General features: G+C 34.4%; 1 protein-coding gene across 1 annotated transcript; it reads right to left on the bottom strand.

Moving 5' to 3' along the window:
• Positions 1 to 2,071: 2,071 nt before the first annotated feature.
• On the bottom strand, positions 2,072 to 12,983 carry tspan3a (tetraspanin 3a). Its single transcript, XM_051135406.1, has 7 exons — positions 12,807 to 12,983; positions 9,995 to 10,186; positions 8,221 to 8,295; positions 5,386 to 5,487; positions 5,130 to 5,282; positions 4,959 to 5,042; positions 2,072 to 3,088 (listed from the first exon to the last, which is right to left on the bottom strand). Exons 1-7 carry the CDS (start codon positions 12,870 to 12,872, stop codon positions 2,996 to 2,998), a joined length of 765 nt encoding a protein of 254 aa, XP_050991363.1. The 5' UTR covers positions 12,873 to 12,983; the 3' UTR covers positions 2,072 to 2,995.
• Between the last annotated feature and the right edge of the window lie 76 nt (positions 12,984 to 13,059).

The following is a 13,059-nucleotide window of genomic DNA, read 5'->3' as shown; positions in this document are numbered from 1 at the left end:
GCTGACTGTATTTTATTATAATAATGGAAAGGCTTTTTCCTTCTAACAGTGGAAACGACTCCTTCTAGTCATACAGATAATCGAAACTGTAAACGGTTTGCTTTTGTTTGTGTACATTAACAATAAAAACAAAACGTTGTGCTTTTGCAAAATAAAGATCAAAATAGGATGACGCTTTTAGCCGTCTTCCTTTCGCGCAGCACAAAAATGAACCAAAAACTCCGCATACTATAGCTACTTGTTGCACAGTTTTTTCTTTCGTTTTGTTTAGTAAAAATATTTATTGTATAGGCCTATTCATTCATTTTATATATATAGCCTAGCTTTATGATGTTTTTCTCCGCTGCCAGAAGCGCTGCAAGTGCGTGATGTGATGCGTCCATGCGATTCCGTTTTGCTTTTTGCACATGTAAAATTAACGAGTCACAGACACTTATACTTTCTAAAATAATTAAATTCTATTTTAAAATAATATTGTCGGTTAACGGTTAATAATCGGTTAACGAGCGTCGGCTGTCGGTTAGGAAAAATAACCGATATGAACATCCCTAATATATATATATATATACACATTTTAGATTTCTATTACTTATATTAAAATTAGTGTAGTATTTAAGGTTAAACAGAGAAAAGGGTTTTAAATTCCAATGCAAAGATGCAAATTAGAGTCATTTTGTGGTCGGAAAAAAATCATTTTCATTTCTAACGCCTTGGTTTACCCACTAGGTACCTGTATGGCTCTTTACTAAATATACATGTATCTAGAATATTGCATGACATACCCGCTTACTTATTTTTATGTTTTTTTATTTGAATAAATATTTAGAAATGATTAAACACTATATTTTTAAATGTGAAATTTAAAACGTTAATAACTTACATCCTTTTTTTAACGATACTCGTATAAGTACACACAATGAATGCAAGCAAATACTGAATTTAAACCAAGTTTAAAATGGTGCTAAAAAAACATTCAGCTGCATTTTTATCCCATTATATGTACAGTGTATACATATAAATAGACATGAAATCGAGATCGCCATCGCCAACAATTTTCGAAAATGTCCTTATGCAGTGTTACCGCACCACATAATAGACTTGAAAACCTTAAATAATATTTCCAAGCATTTATACCATCTGTAAATAAGCTTGTGAATAGTCATGTAATGTGATTTTCTTCAGAAAAGACAACGAGTTATAGAACCTATAACGTTTGGGGGCCGTAACGTTACAAATATTTTAGCTTATGTGTCCACTATGGTGCATATATTTAGCAAAATGCTCCTCTCTAGAGTTCATTTTCTAGCTGACTAACTAGAAGTAGTTAGTTAACTGACTAAACTAGTTTATGGTTGCCAAAAATGTTTTTTTTTTCCCCTGAGGTATATTAAATGTGACATCACCTGATATTGTTTACAAGCTTACTGACGCCTTCCTCCGGTTAAAATACTGACTGAGAAATTACATGAGACAGGATACAGAGTCAGGTAAGTTGTAATTTTTCTTTTAACATAACTTCGGGTGTTTATTCATGTTTATTTCGTGTTGAAATTGGTATTAAAGTGGTTCTCTTGAACTGAGGCGCTAGGAAGTTTGGTCAGTTACCCGGATGTAAACAATAGCATGGGTTAATGTACAACTTAATATGTGTGTTCTGCTAATTTATGCTGTCTAAACCACAAAAAGCTGTTAAATCATATAGAGAAGGACTCAGTAAGCAGGAAAGAGTGCAATATTTTGACAAACTAAAGTTAATAGGTAGTAAAGATAAGTACAAGCAGAATTACTGCAATTATTGAATGAATAATGTAATACAATGGACAGAATTTGAAATCTGGGACTTTCTTTTATATCAAAAGTAACAAAGCACAAAGCTTATTGCGATTTATTGGAAGGGAGATGCGCTACAATGTTCAATTCATTAACTGACTAATCACTTGCAGTTTGGAGCCTTATATTACTGGAATGGAAATCTTTTAAAATACCTACATAATATCATTTTTAATTTTGAAGCCATGTCATACAAGACAAACTCATTCACATCAAATGAAATGAGACAACACAACAGGTGTCAACTTATGAAACATTTATTTTAAGTTTGAAATTACAAGCTTATTTCACCATTTTTCCTCCCTATGTACATTCATTTAAAATAATACACTGTTGACCCTGTTCAACATATCTATGTTATCCAAACTAAGTTTAAATTCTATGTATTACTAGACTAGTAATGTTCACACTGTAAGCAATGGAAAAAGGAGGAAAAGAAGATAAAGAGTTCAGTAAATGGTAGGTAGTGTATCTAGAGCATCGCCCAAACCCCTTTACATTTTACATGTAAACCGATGTGAACCCATTTTGAAAATTTAGCTTTACGATTGGACCCACAATGCCAAGCAGTCATTTGTGGTCAATCCAGACCTGTCTCTCACACTGCCACAGCAGTGGACTGGTGATGGGTGACATCTGAGACAGCGGTATCACGAGTGGATCCTCTCGCATCCAAGCATTTCCCCATCCCGACCATTTACCATCTTGGTATTTGTAATATATAACTAAACCGTACACATAGTGCAAACTAACAAATGAGGAAAGCATACATTCCACATATTATTCCATACAATAACTGCATCTTCCACTCCATATAATAGAGTCAAGGAAGAGAAAATGTGTTAAAGTCTTCTCAACGGGATTAAAAACTGGCTGTTCGCCATTTTGCAGTCCGGCCCGACGCCTTTGAGAGAAAAACAAAGGTTTAAATTAAAACGCAGTCGTTTTCAGTCACGGATACTGTATAAATAAATAGTATGCGCTTTTTTTTTTTTTTTTTCACCCATCACCAGTGCAATGTGTGAGCAAACCCTGTGTAAGGTGTGTAGAAAGAGAGATAAATTAGGGCATATCCAGTGTGCCACCTCACACCGACAGAACCCTGAGCCCAGTGTGTGTGTGTTTGTGTGTGCATGAAAAGAGAGAGTCTGTCTGCTAGGTTTTTTCATGCATACGTCCCTCCGGTGATGAGGAGCTCATAGGCCGGGTCTCGGCTTCTGCGACACAGCACCACACAAGCGCACAGCATTCCCAGCATCTAGAGGAACAAAAGTTCAGCTACATTTAAAACTCAGGTATGAGATGAGAAACGTCTGCAGAAACCTTCCATTAAGGGTCAATATCTGCCCTGTAAACTGATATACAGGGGCATTTTCTTTTTTCAAACCTTATCACATATATGCATAATCTTCAGATTCTTAGATTTAATCAAGAAATTTAATTATAATAATAACACACTGCAAAATGCTTTAAAAAAATTGTTTTTCTAAATAAAATTTTGAATATACACTACCAGTCAAAAGTTTTTGAACAGTAAGATTTTTATTGTTTTTAAAGAAGTCTCTTCTGCTCACCAAGCCTGCATTTATTTGATTAACTGAAATATTTTTACTATTTAAAATAACTGCTTTCTATTAAAATGTTTTAAAACGTAATTTATTCCTGATTTCAAAGCTGCATCTTTCAGATATATTCTAAAATTCTGATTTGCTGCTCAAAAAACATTATTATTATTATTATTATTATTATGATGATGATGATGATGTTGAAAACAGCCAAGTATAATTTTTTTTTTTTTTCACAGGAATAAGTTCCAACTGTTAATTTAAATAGTAAAAATATTTCATTCATATTTCTGCTGTACTTTGGATCAAATAAATGCAGGTTTGGTGAGCAAAAGAGACTTATTTAAAAAAAAAAATTAAAATCTTACTGTTCAAAAACATTTTACTGGTAGTGTATTTAATCAAGAAATTCTATTACAATAATAAAATATTACAAAATGCTTTAATAATATTGCTTTTCTAAAACATTTGAATATATAAAGCATAAAATAAAAAAATGAAATGATATTTTAAAGAATGCACAGATATTTCCAATTATTATAATTACAATTAATATAATAATAATAATAATCATATTATATAATAATTATAATAATAATAAATTGCTGACATTAAATCTTTATATTATTTCTGTTTAAATAAAGTAGAAATAAAATACCAAAAACTAAAAGTGATTGCAGGCATCGTAACATTACAATAAATAGTATGAAAAATTGAGATTTTGATTAGCTAAAAATCATATTGAATAGTGTAGTTAAAATATTAGTAATATTAAAATATTATTAATATTAATGTTAGATGGCATGAAATGTTACATAAGCATGCACATTTTAAAAGCTTTTTTTTTTTTAACTTTTAGTTAGCAAGAATAGATTAAATTTATCAAATTTGACAAACTTTTGATAAAAATTTTGATAAAACCCATTAAATGTTTAAAAAAAATCTACTTCAAAAAAAAGCTGTTGATTTCCACAAAAATCATAAAAAAAAAAAAAAAAAGTGTACTGTATCAAGAAATGCAAATGTTAGAAGGACATAAAATGCCTGCTATGTCAAATTGCTTTTGAGACAACGGTCTACAAAAGAGGGGGTGTACTTCACACTGCCATCAAAAAATTTAATCTATAAATTCAGATAATGAATTAAGCAGGGTAAATCTGGTCTAACTGATGCAAGTTTGCCAAGAACAACCTAACCTACTGCCCTGGTTTTTGCTTGTTAATTCAAGCAGACTGAGTCAGTCACCATGCGTAAGTCACGGGCATGTGCTGGGCTTGCCAAGACGTGGTCTTATTTGCTTTTACGCCCCGGAAGGTATTTGGAACAGTATGAATGTCAAAGTCTATGATTCAGCAGCTACAGGACAACAAAACCACATACTGACACTGCCCAAATGCTGTAGTCTCAGAGCTCTGTCTGACAGAACAAAAGAGACACTGAAACTGCTATACAAGCCTTAAACTGTTGATTCAAAACCTTTTTTGTGATGTGAACCCTTAGATGTGAAATATTTACTTGAAGTGCCCCCTTAAAATTTGCCATTTTAAAATTTGAATAGCATACCTGAATTGCAGCAAACGTCAGCGCGGCCCAGATGACGTACATCATAATCTCTTTCAGCTTCTTCACAACCAGGGCTTCACATCCCTAAGATGATTCAACACATACATTAATATCACATGTTGGCTTCCTTTGCTTCAACACCTACAAATACGTCTCTCAAATGTCTCTCACCTCAGGGTAGAGGTCTCCAGGGCGGGACAGCGAGCCGGTGCAGTTGTGCACGTTGGGTTTGCAGCAGCTCAGTGGCACACTGTTGTTCCTAGACTCTTTAAACCAGCGCGTGTTCTTCCAGTCTGAGTAGTTGGTGATGCCGCAGCAATGGAGCTTCAAGTTGTGACATGATGGTGATTTTTATTAGGGTTGGGAATTGATTTATTAATGATACAATAACAGAATATACATTACATCTCATTAAGCACTGTGTTACCTGTCTCTGCACGTAGTCAATAGCGCGGCTGGGAGCATCCGTGTTGGTGCCGTTGTATTCATCATAGACCTTCTGGATGGAATGATTGACCTCGTCTTCCACCTACAAACACATTCACCCTCTTAAAGGATTAATTCACTACTGAATTAAAATTTCCTAATAATTTACTCACCCCCTGTCATCCAAGATGTTCATGTCTTTCTTTTTTCAATTGCAAACAGGGTTCGTACAGATTAATTAAATTACAGAACTTTCAATGATTTTTCAAACAGTACTTTTTTTGATTTTCAAGAACTTCAAGAACATCAGAGATCTCACTTAATGTATTCTTTCAAAATTAAAAACAGATAATAAAATAATAAAAAATATACTAATAAAACAAAATGTCAAAAATAAAGTTACTACTAACGTAGTACAAAGTATACTAAATTTTCACTATAGTAAAACCACAGTTAATTTTCTTAAAGGGGTCCTATTATGCTCTTTTACAGAGTTTTGATTTTGTTTTGGGGGTGTACTAGAACATGCTTTCATGCTTGGTGGTTAAAAAAAAAGCATTATTTTTTAACATAATTTACATTATTACAATACATCTCTCCTAGCCTGGCACAAAAGGCTCAATTAGTTCCGGGTTTAATGAAGGCCCGCCTTCCGAAAAACAAAATGTGTTGTGATTGGTTAGCTCTCCCACTGCATCGCGATTGGCGAACAGCTTAGACGGCGTTTCAGTACTGCCACGTCCCACACAAGTTCTGTGTACAACTGTTAGCGCAAGCTAGATTAAAGTGATTCTTACATTTTAAATATTGATATTTTTCTAACAAAAACGCATCGATTTGCTACAGGAGGCCTTTATTGACCCCCCTGAGCTGTGCGAGGCACTTTTTTATTATGGATGGATGCATATTATTGGACTTGTTTTGGACTGATGAAGAGAAACACCCGTCTATGCCGTTCTAAAGCTTAGGATAAATTTTAATATAACTCCGATAACACCTAGGATGCATGGAGGGTGAGTAAATAATATGCTACAGTTTGATGTTTTCTACTGTTTAAGAAAAAAAGTCAGGTAAAAAGAGTTGTCAGGGCTTTGGCATGTGTTTCAACCCCTGTGATTTGCAAACCTGCACCGCACACTGAAATGAATCAAATAATTCACGAACCCGCACCAAAGTCCCGATCTGAATCAAACGATTTGCGATCCACGCTCCGAAGTTCTGATCTAAAGCAAACCTTCTCCAAAGTTCCAAACTATATCAAATGATTCACCACATGATGGTTTAACTGATTCAGAGTTTTGAAAAACTCTATTTCACCCATTACTACTTGCTTTTTAAAATCATTACAAACTATGTCAAAATTAAAAATCAATAGCTCTTTCGATTTATTCTGGCTTTTGCTAGTGAATCGTTTAAATTTAAAAATTGAAGTCATGAGTTTGAATCAATTAGAGCAGATCCAGTGTAAATTACTCAAATTGGTTTGGTTCATGTGTTCCTCTTTTCGCGTCATTGTCAGTACTACTACTGGCTAAGCTCGCTAGTTTTATGACTTACTGAAATAAGCGAAAAAATAATGATGTTTATTAAATTTTATGAATTTTACGTGAAATGCTATGTGCTTATTGAAAAAATTAAACACTTATTTCATAGATACACTGTCTTTTAATAATTCAAGCACTTTTCAAGTACCTCTTCAGGAATATTGCTATTTTCAAGGATTTTCCAGACCTTAAATTTCAAAGTCAAACTCAAGTTCTTCAAGCACTTAAAGCATCTTGTACAAACCCTGTGCAAAGAACTTATGGTTTTTGAGGAAAACTTTTAAAAATTTTTCTCCATATACTGGACTTCAATGAAAGCCAGTAGGTTGAAGATCCAAACTGCAGTTTCAATGGTGCTTCAAAGGGCTCTACATGATCCCAGCCAAGGGATAAGGGTCTTATCTAGTGAAACGAACAGTCATTTTCTAAAAATATTGATATACTTTTTTCATCTTGGACTAACTTCTGTGATGCACATCTACGACGTAACGCATTCATTTATCACGTTGGAAACATCACATGTGGTTAGTTCTTCGTCTGTGTACTTAGGTTTAAAATCATCCAACGCTATTGTTTGACCTTTTTTGTAAAGGCCGTTTGACTTTCTTTGCATGTTCGCTTTGTAAAACACTGGGTTGGTACTTCCGCCTACGTCACACGTGACCTTTCCAATGTGTTAATGTAATGCATGAAATTGAGCTAGTGCAAGACGAGCATTTGTGGTTAAAAGTATGTACATTTTTACTTTTTTTTAGACAATGACCAATTGTTTCACTAGATAAGACCCTTACTCCCCAGCTGGATTGTGTAGAGCCCTTTAAAGCTGAACTGAAACAGCAGTTTGGACCTTCAACTTTCTGATCCTCATTAAAGTCTAATATAATATATGGAAAAATCCTGGAATGTTTTCCTCAATAACCTTACTTTTTTTGTGACTTAAGACAGACAGATATGAACATCTTGGATGACATGGGAGTAAGTAAATAATCAGGAAATATTTCAAAATTTCACTTTTGGGACACTTTTGGTTGACATTTTGAATTTTGATGGGCATTTTTATTCATCTTGGCCTCCATTCATTTCTAATCCTGACATTCACCTTTCACTAAATCCATTCTTTATGTAGGAGGCACATTTTTCTAGACTCTATTGCTATACAACAGCACAGTACCATACAAGACCGGTATTACATTGTCTTGTTCACATTTGCACACAGCTGCAAGTGCAAAACAAAAGAAACAAAGACACTCCTATTTCTATAAATATTAGCTTCCTGTCAATGCAGGACTCACCTTTGCTCTGTAAATGTAGCCAAGAACCACCACAACCACCTCGGTCACAAACACCAGCATAAGAATGATGACAAACTGCAAAAGAGAGTTGCAAGGAAATGTGGTTTCAGCAGAGCAACAAACATAAAGAATGATAAACAACTTTATTATCAGTGCTGAAAACAATTGAACTGCTTAAAGGAGAAGCATTTCCGGATTTTTCTCCATATAATGGACTTCATTGGTGCCTTGATTTTGAACTTCCAAAATGAAATTTAAATGCAGCTTCAAAAGGCTCTAAACCAGGGGTGCTCAACCCTGGCCCTGGAGATCCACTTTCCTGCAGAGTTCAGGTCCAACCCTGACCAAACACACATAAACCAGCTAACAAGGATCTGAAGGAGCACTTGATAATTACAGACAGGTGTGTTTGATTAGGGTTGGGACTAAACTCTGCAGGAAGGTCGATCTCCAGGAACAGGGCTGGGCACCCCTGCTCTAAGCGATCCCAGCCGAGGAAGAAGGGTCATATCTAGCGAAACAATCTGTCATTTTTTTCCGAAAAATAAAAATGTGTACACTTCCTAAGCACTAAAGCTTGTGTAGCACAGGCTCTGGGATGCGCGTCCAAGACACGACGAATTAGTAATGGGTTGTTCTTCAACGATTCTTTCATTCTGAATAAATCTTTATTGTGACTCGAGAAGAACGAGTCGTCTCGGGGAGTGATTCGTTCAGTCGCACATGCACAACATCCTATTAGGTTCTGTACTGGAATTAGTTCACCTGTTTCGAGTCTTTGGGTTTTTTGAGTCGTTCGTTCATCTTATGGGGCTGTCACATGATGAACGAACGACTCAGACCCGAAAACTTGTCAGATAAGAGGTGAGGTGAGCTAATCATAGACTAAAGACCCAGGTAAACAATGAATGAATCATTTCTGTTTCTTATAGCATCATAGTTTTGTCTTGTTTGTAGTGTGATCAACGTTTGTGTAAGCAGTAGATGTGTTAGGGAAGTAACATGTAACATTTTAATTATATTTTGCTAAAATGAACGAAATGACTCGAAAAAAGATTCGTTCATTTTGCTGAACGAGACTCAAAGGTCCGGGTCGGGTAAAACGATCCGAACTTCCCATCACTACTACGAATCACGTCTAAATTCATCGTCTCCATCAGGAAAAACTCCATCTTATTTTCTCCTACAGCTTTCTTAGTCTTTGCGCATTCACTTTGTAAACACTGGGTCTGTAGTTCCGCCTACGTTCCGCGTGACCTTTCGACATAATTCAACAGTACGTAGAGTCGTGGACACGCATCCCAGAGCCTGTGCTACACCAGCTTTTGTGTTTAGAAAGTATACACATTTTTATTTTCTGAAAAAAAATGACCGATCGTTTCACTAGATAAGACCCTTCTTCCTCGGCTGGGATCGTTTAGAGCCCTTTGAAGCTGCATTTAAACTGCATTTTGGAAGTTCAAAATGGGGGCACCAATCAAGTCCATTACATGGAGAATAATCCTGAAATGCTTTTCTCAAAAACCATAATTTCTTCACGACTGAAGACAGAAAGACATAAAATCTTGGATGACAAGGAGGTGAGTAAATTATTTGTGAATTGTTGCTCTGGAAGTGGACTTCTCCTTTAATATTCTTGTGGAAACCATGATACTTTTTATCCATTTGAAATCTATAACATTATAACAGTCTTTCCTGTTACTTTTGATTAACTGAATCCATCCTTGCTAAATAAAAATATTCATTTAAGCTGGAAACTTAACAGTTCACTAACCGTGGCAAGACCGCAGCGGCTCTCTCGAATAGTGGCACAGCATCCAATGAGCCCAATAATGAACAACAGCGCGCCAACTGCAATAATGACAACGGCTGGGATCAGGGTGTACACATCTTCAAAGAAATGGTCATAGTCATCATACGTGATGAACACGTAGGCTCCAACATAGCACAGAATGCCGGCAGCGGCCTATAAAGAGATAACAGAGACGATTAGTTATATGAAAGCAGATATGGTGTGATTTCATGCCAAGAGCTACGTCAGTTTTAGCATTAGATCAAGTGACCGTAAATGGGTTATTGGATTAATTTAATGCAGTCATCTTCTTTAGGATAAAGGGAACTGGAAATGTCACTTTGACTTTTAAATGCAAGTATGACTAAGAATATGGAATGCTGAGCAACAAGAAAACCACCAGCCAAAATTCAAGGTCAGCACACAGAAATGTGCTCAGTTATAATTTGATAGAAAAAAAAGATGTAAAAATAATAATAAATGCACAAAAAACTGGTCTGGGTCCTCCATGGACCTTGAAGCATTTTGGAAAAACTTGTTTTGTGTTTAGTTTAGTCTATATAACACCTTATGAATCAGTGAAGCACAGACCTCAGGCTCTGACGTTACGACACAGTTTTAATAAAGCAGCCTGATCCCTAAAATAAGAACAGGATGGTGTCATACTACCTCTATATGTCAGGTGGAGACTTAAACTTTATTCAGTCCCAGATTAAAGAAATTAATCAAACAAACAAAGAAGGAAATGCAGCTAATTTGTGGAGTAGTGTTTCTACAGATCCAACAGCTCAGTTTAGGTCTTAAATGTGAAACTTTGTCCGCAGTTCAACCGAACCCAGTGTGTACAATATCACAAACTACTTTTTACAAACTTTTTTTTTTTTTTAAACCCTGGCCTTGGAAGTTTTGCATATTTAAATGTTATAAATCACTCTGGAATCCCAAATGATTCCTTTTAGAATTTCTAGATTTTAAAATTTTAAACAAGTGACACATACAAGGAGAGAAATTAATTCTTTAAAAGGAAAGTATATAGCTTATACTTGAAAAAAAAAATAAAATACAGAAAAACAGTAATATTGTGAAATATTATTACAGTTTAAAATAATGGTTTTCTATTTTAATATATTTTAAAATATAATTTTATCCTGTGATCCAAAGCTGAATTTTCATCAGCCATTACTCCAGTCTTCAGTGTCATATGAGCCTTCAGAAATCATTCTATTATACGGATTTATTACATTTATTATCAATGTTGTAAATCAGTTGTGCTGTTTTTTTTGGAATCCTTTTTTCAGGATTTTTGATGTCTAAAAAGTTAAAAAAGAACAGCATTTATTTAAAATGAAAATGTTTTTTAACAATATAAGTCTTTGCTATTACTTTTTATCAATTTAACACATCCTTGATGCATAAAAGTTTTTTTTTTTTTTTAAAGGAAGAATAAAAATTTACTGACCACATTTTTAACGTAGTATATTGTTACTACCTTATATATTATATTGAACTTTTTATCTATTAAAGAATTCTGAAAATAGTATCACAGTTTCCAAAAAAATATTAAGCAGCAAAAACTGTTTCCAATATTGATAAACAAATCAGAATATTAGAAAGATTTCTGAAGGGTCGTGTGACACTAATGAAAAAGCATCTTTGCATCACAGGAATAAATTACATTTTACAATATATTCATATAGAAAACAGTTGTTTTACACTGAAATAATATTTCAGAATATTACTGTTTTTCTGGATTTTTTAATCAAATAAATGCAGGATTGATGAGCATAAGAAACTGTAAAAACATTAAAAATCTCACTAATCCCAAACGTTGATTTCATTTAATATTGTACATTATATATTGCTGTGATGTCTAAATTCACCTAAATATCTTAACTTTGAATTGACTATATTGACTTTCATAGATGTTGGTTTTTAATATTAAAAAGTTGTAATCTTCATAACACATATAACATCAAAATAATCATGTTTACGGTTTAATTGATTTTAAATAGGATTTTATTATCAATGCATTTCTAAATAAATTTATAATTACATGAACGACTCAATAAAATGAAAATACGTTTTTGGACTGGATATTGTACAATCTTTACCAAACCTTTACTATTATTATTATTGCTACAACAACTATTATAAAACTCGATATGCATTGTATTAAAACAATATTACAAGACAGTTAAAAGTCAAAAAAACATTTCCACAAATGTTTCACATTTGATCCTATTGCGAAGTCATTGTGAACTGTTTTTAAAAAGCCGTTCTTTGTTATTTTGTCTGATGATGGAATCCTTTGAGGAAACTGCTATAAGTCCTTATTAGCTTATCTGTCGGGACTGCTTCCAAATTATGACAGTTTCCAAAAGGAACTGCCTAAGGAGAAATAGGTTGAACATGTCAAACTATACAACTAAACTGGCTCTGAGGTTAAAGGAAACAATGAGGGTGACTTGCCAATACACGCACTCATATTCAATACAAGGCTAAAAGACATAAATAACACTAATCGTAATGTTTACAAGGCATAATGTGGAATTATTAACACCGTGAGAAATATGTAAACAAACACTGCAATGCACAACAACGAGCTGTTTTTAAATAACGCACTCTAAACACATTTAACATATAAAAAATAGCAAAACATGCATGTATTTAGCAGGATTTCTACACGTTTATGTGATATAAATGAGTGTAACAATGCAGCTGCTCGACACCTGACTGTGTCCATCTGACAACACTGACGCACTCCCGAATTCAGTCCCAAATATCTCCAACTTACCCAAAATATCAGGTTCAGGAACACCAGAACGGTCTTAGACGAGGTAATCCCACACTGACCCATCATTAAAAGATGGAATAAAGCCGTTTAAGTTGCAAATTTACCAGACTGGCTGCGGATTATAAAATGGCTGTCTGTTTCCTGGCTGCCATACCACCACTGCTGTGTTTGAGTCTGATCCCAGAACAGCGCCACACAGCGGTCAGCTGACGCACTCTCGTTACTGGCAGTGTCACAAAACAACGAAAAGTCT

The sequence above is a fragment of the Labeo rohita genome, chromosome 18, assembly GCF_022985175.1.
Source record: "Labeo rohita strain BAU-BD-2019 chromosome 18, IGBB_LRoh.1.0, whole genome shotgun sequence".
Lineage (NCBI taxonomy): Eukaryota > Metazoa > Chordata > Actinopteri > Cypriniformes > Cyprinidae > Labeo > Labeo rohita.
Note: the sequence above shows the minus strand (reverse complement) of the source record. Positions and strands in the feature narration are given on the sequence as shown.

Excerpts from the sequence above, each read along its gene's own strand:
- tspan3a (XM_051135406.1), bottom strand. The coding sequence starts at position 12,872 with ATGATGGGTCAGTGTGGGATTACCTCGTCTAAGACCGTTCTGGTGTTC. Across the intron at positions 5,283-5,385 it reads TTGACTACGTGCAGAGACAG|CTCCATTGCTGCGGCATCAC; the intron begins GTAACACAGTGC and ends CACAACTTGAAG. Across the intron at positions 5,043-5,129 it reads CTGGAGACCTCTACCCTGAG|GGATGTGAAGCCCTGGTTGT; the intron begins GTGAGAGACATT and ends GAATCATCTTAG.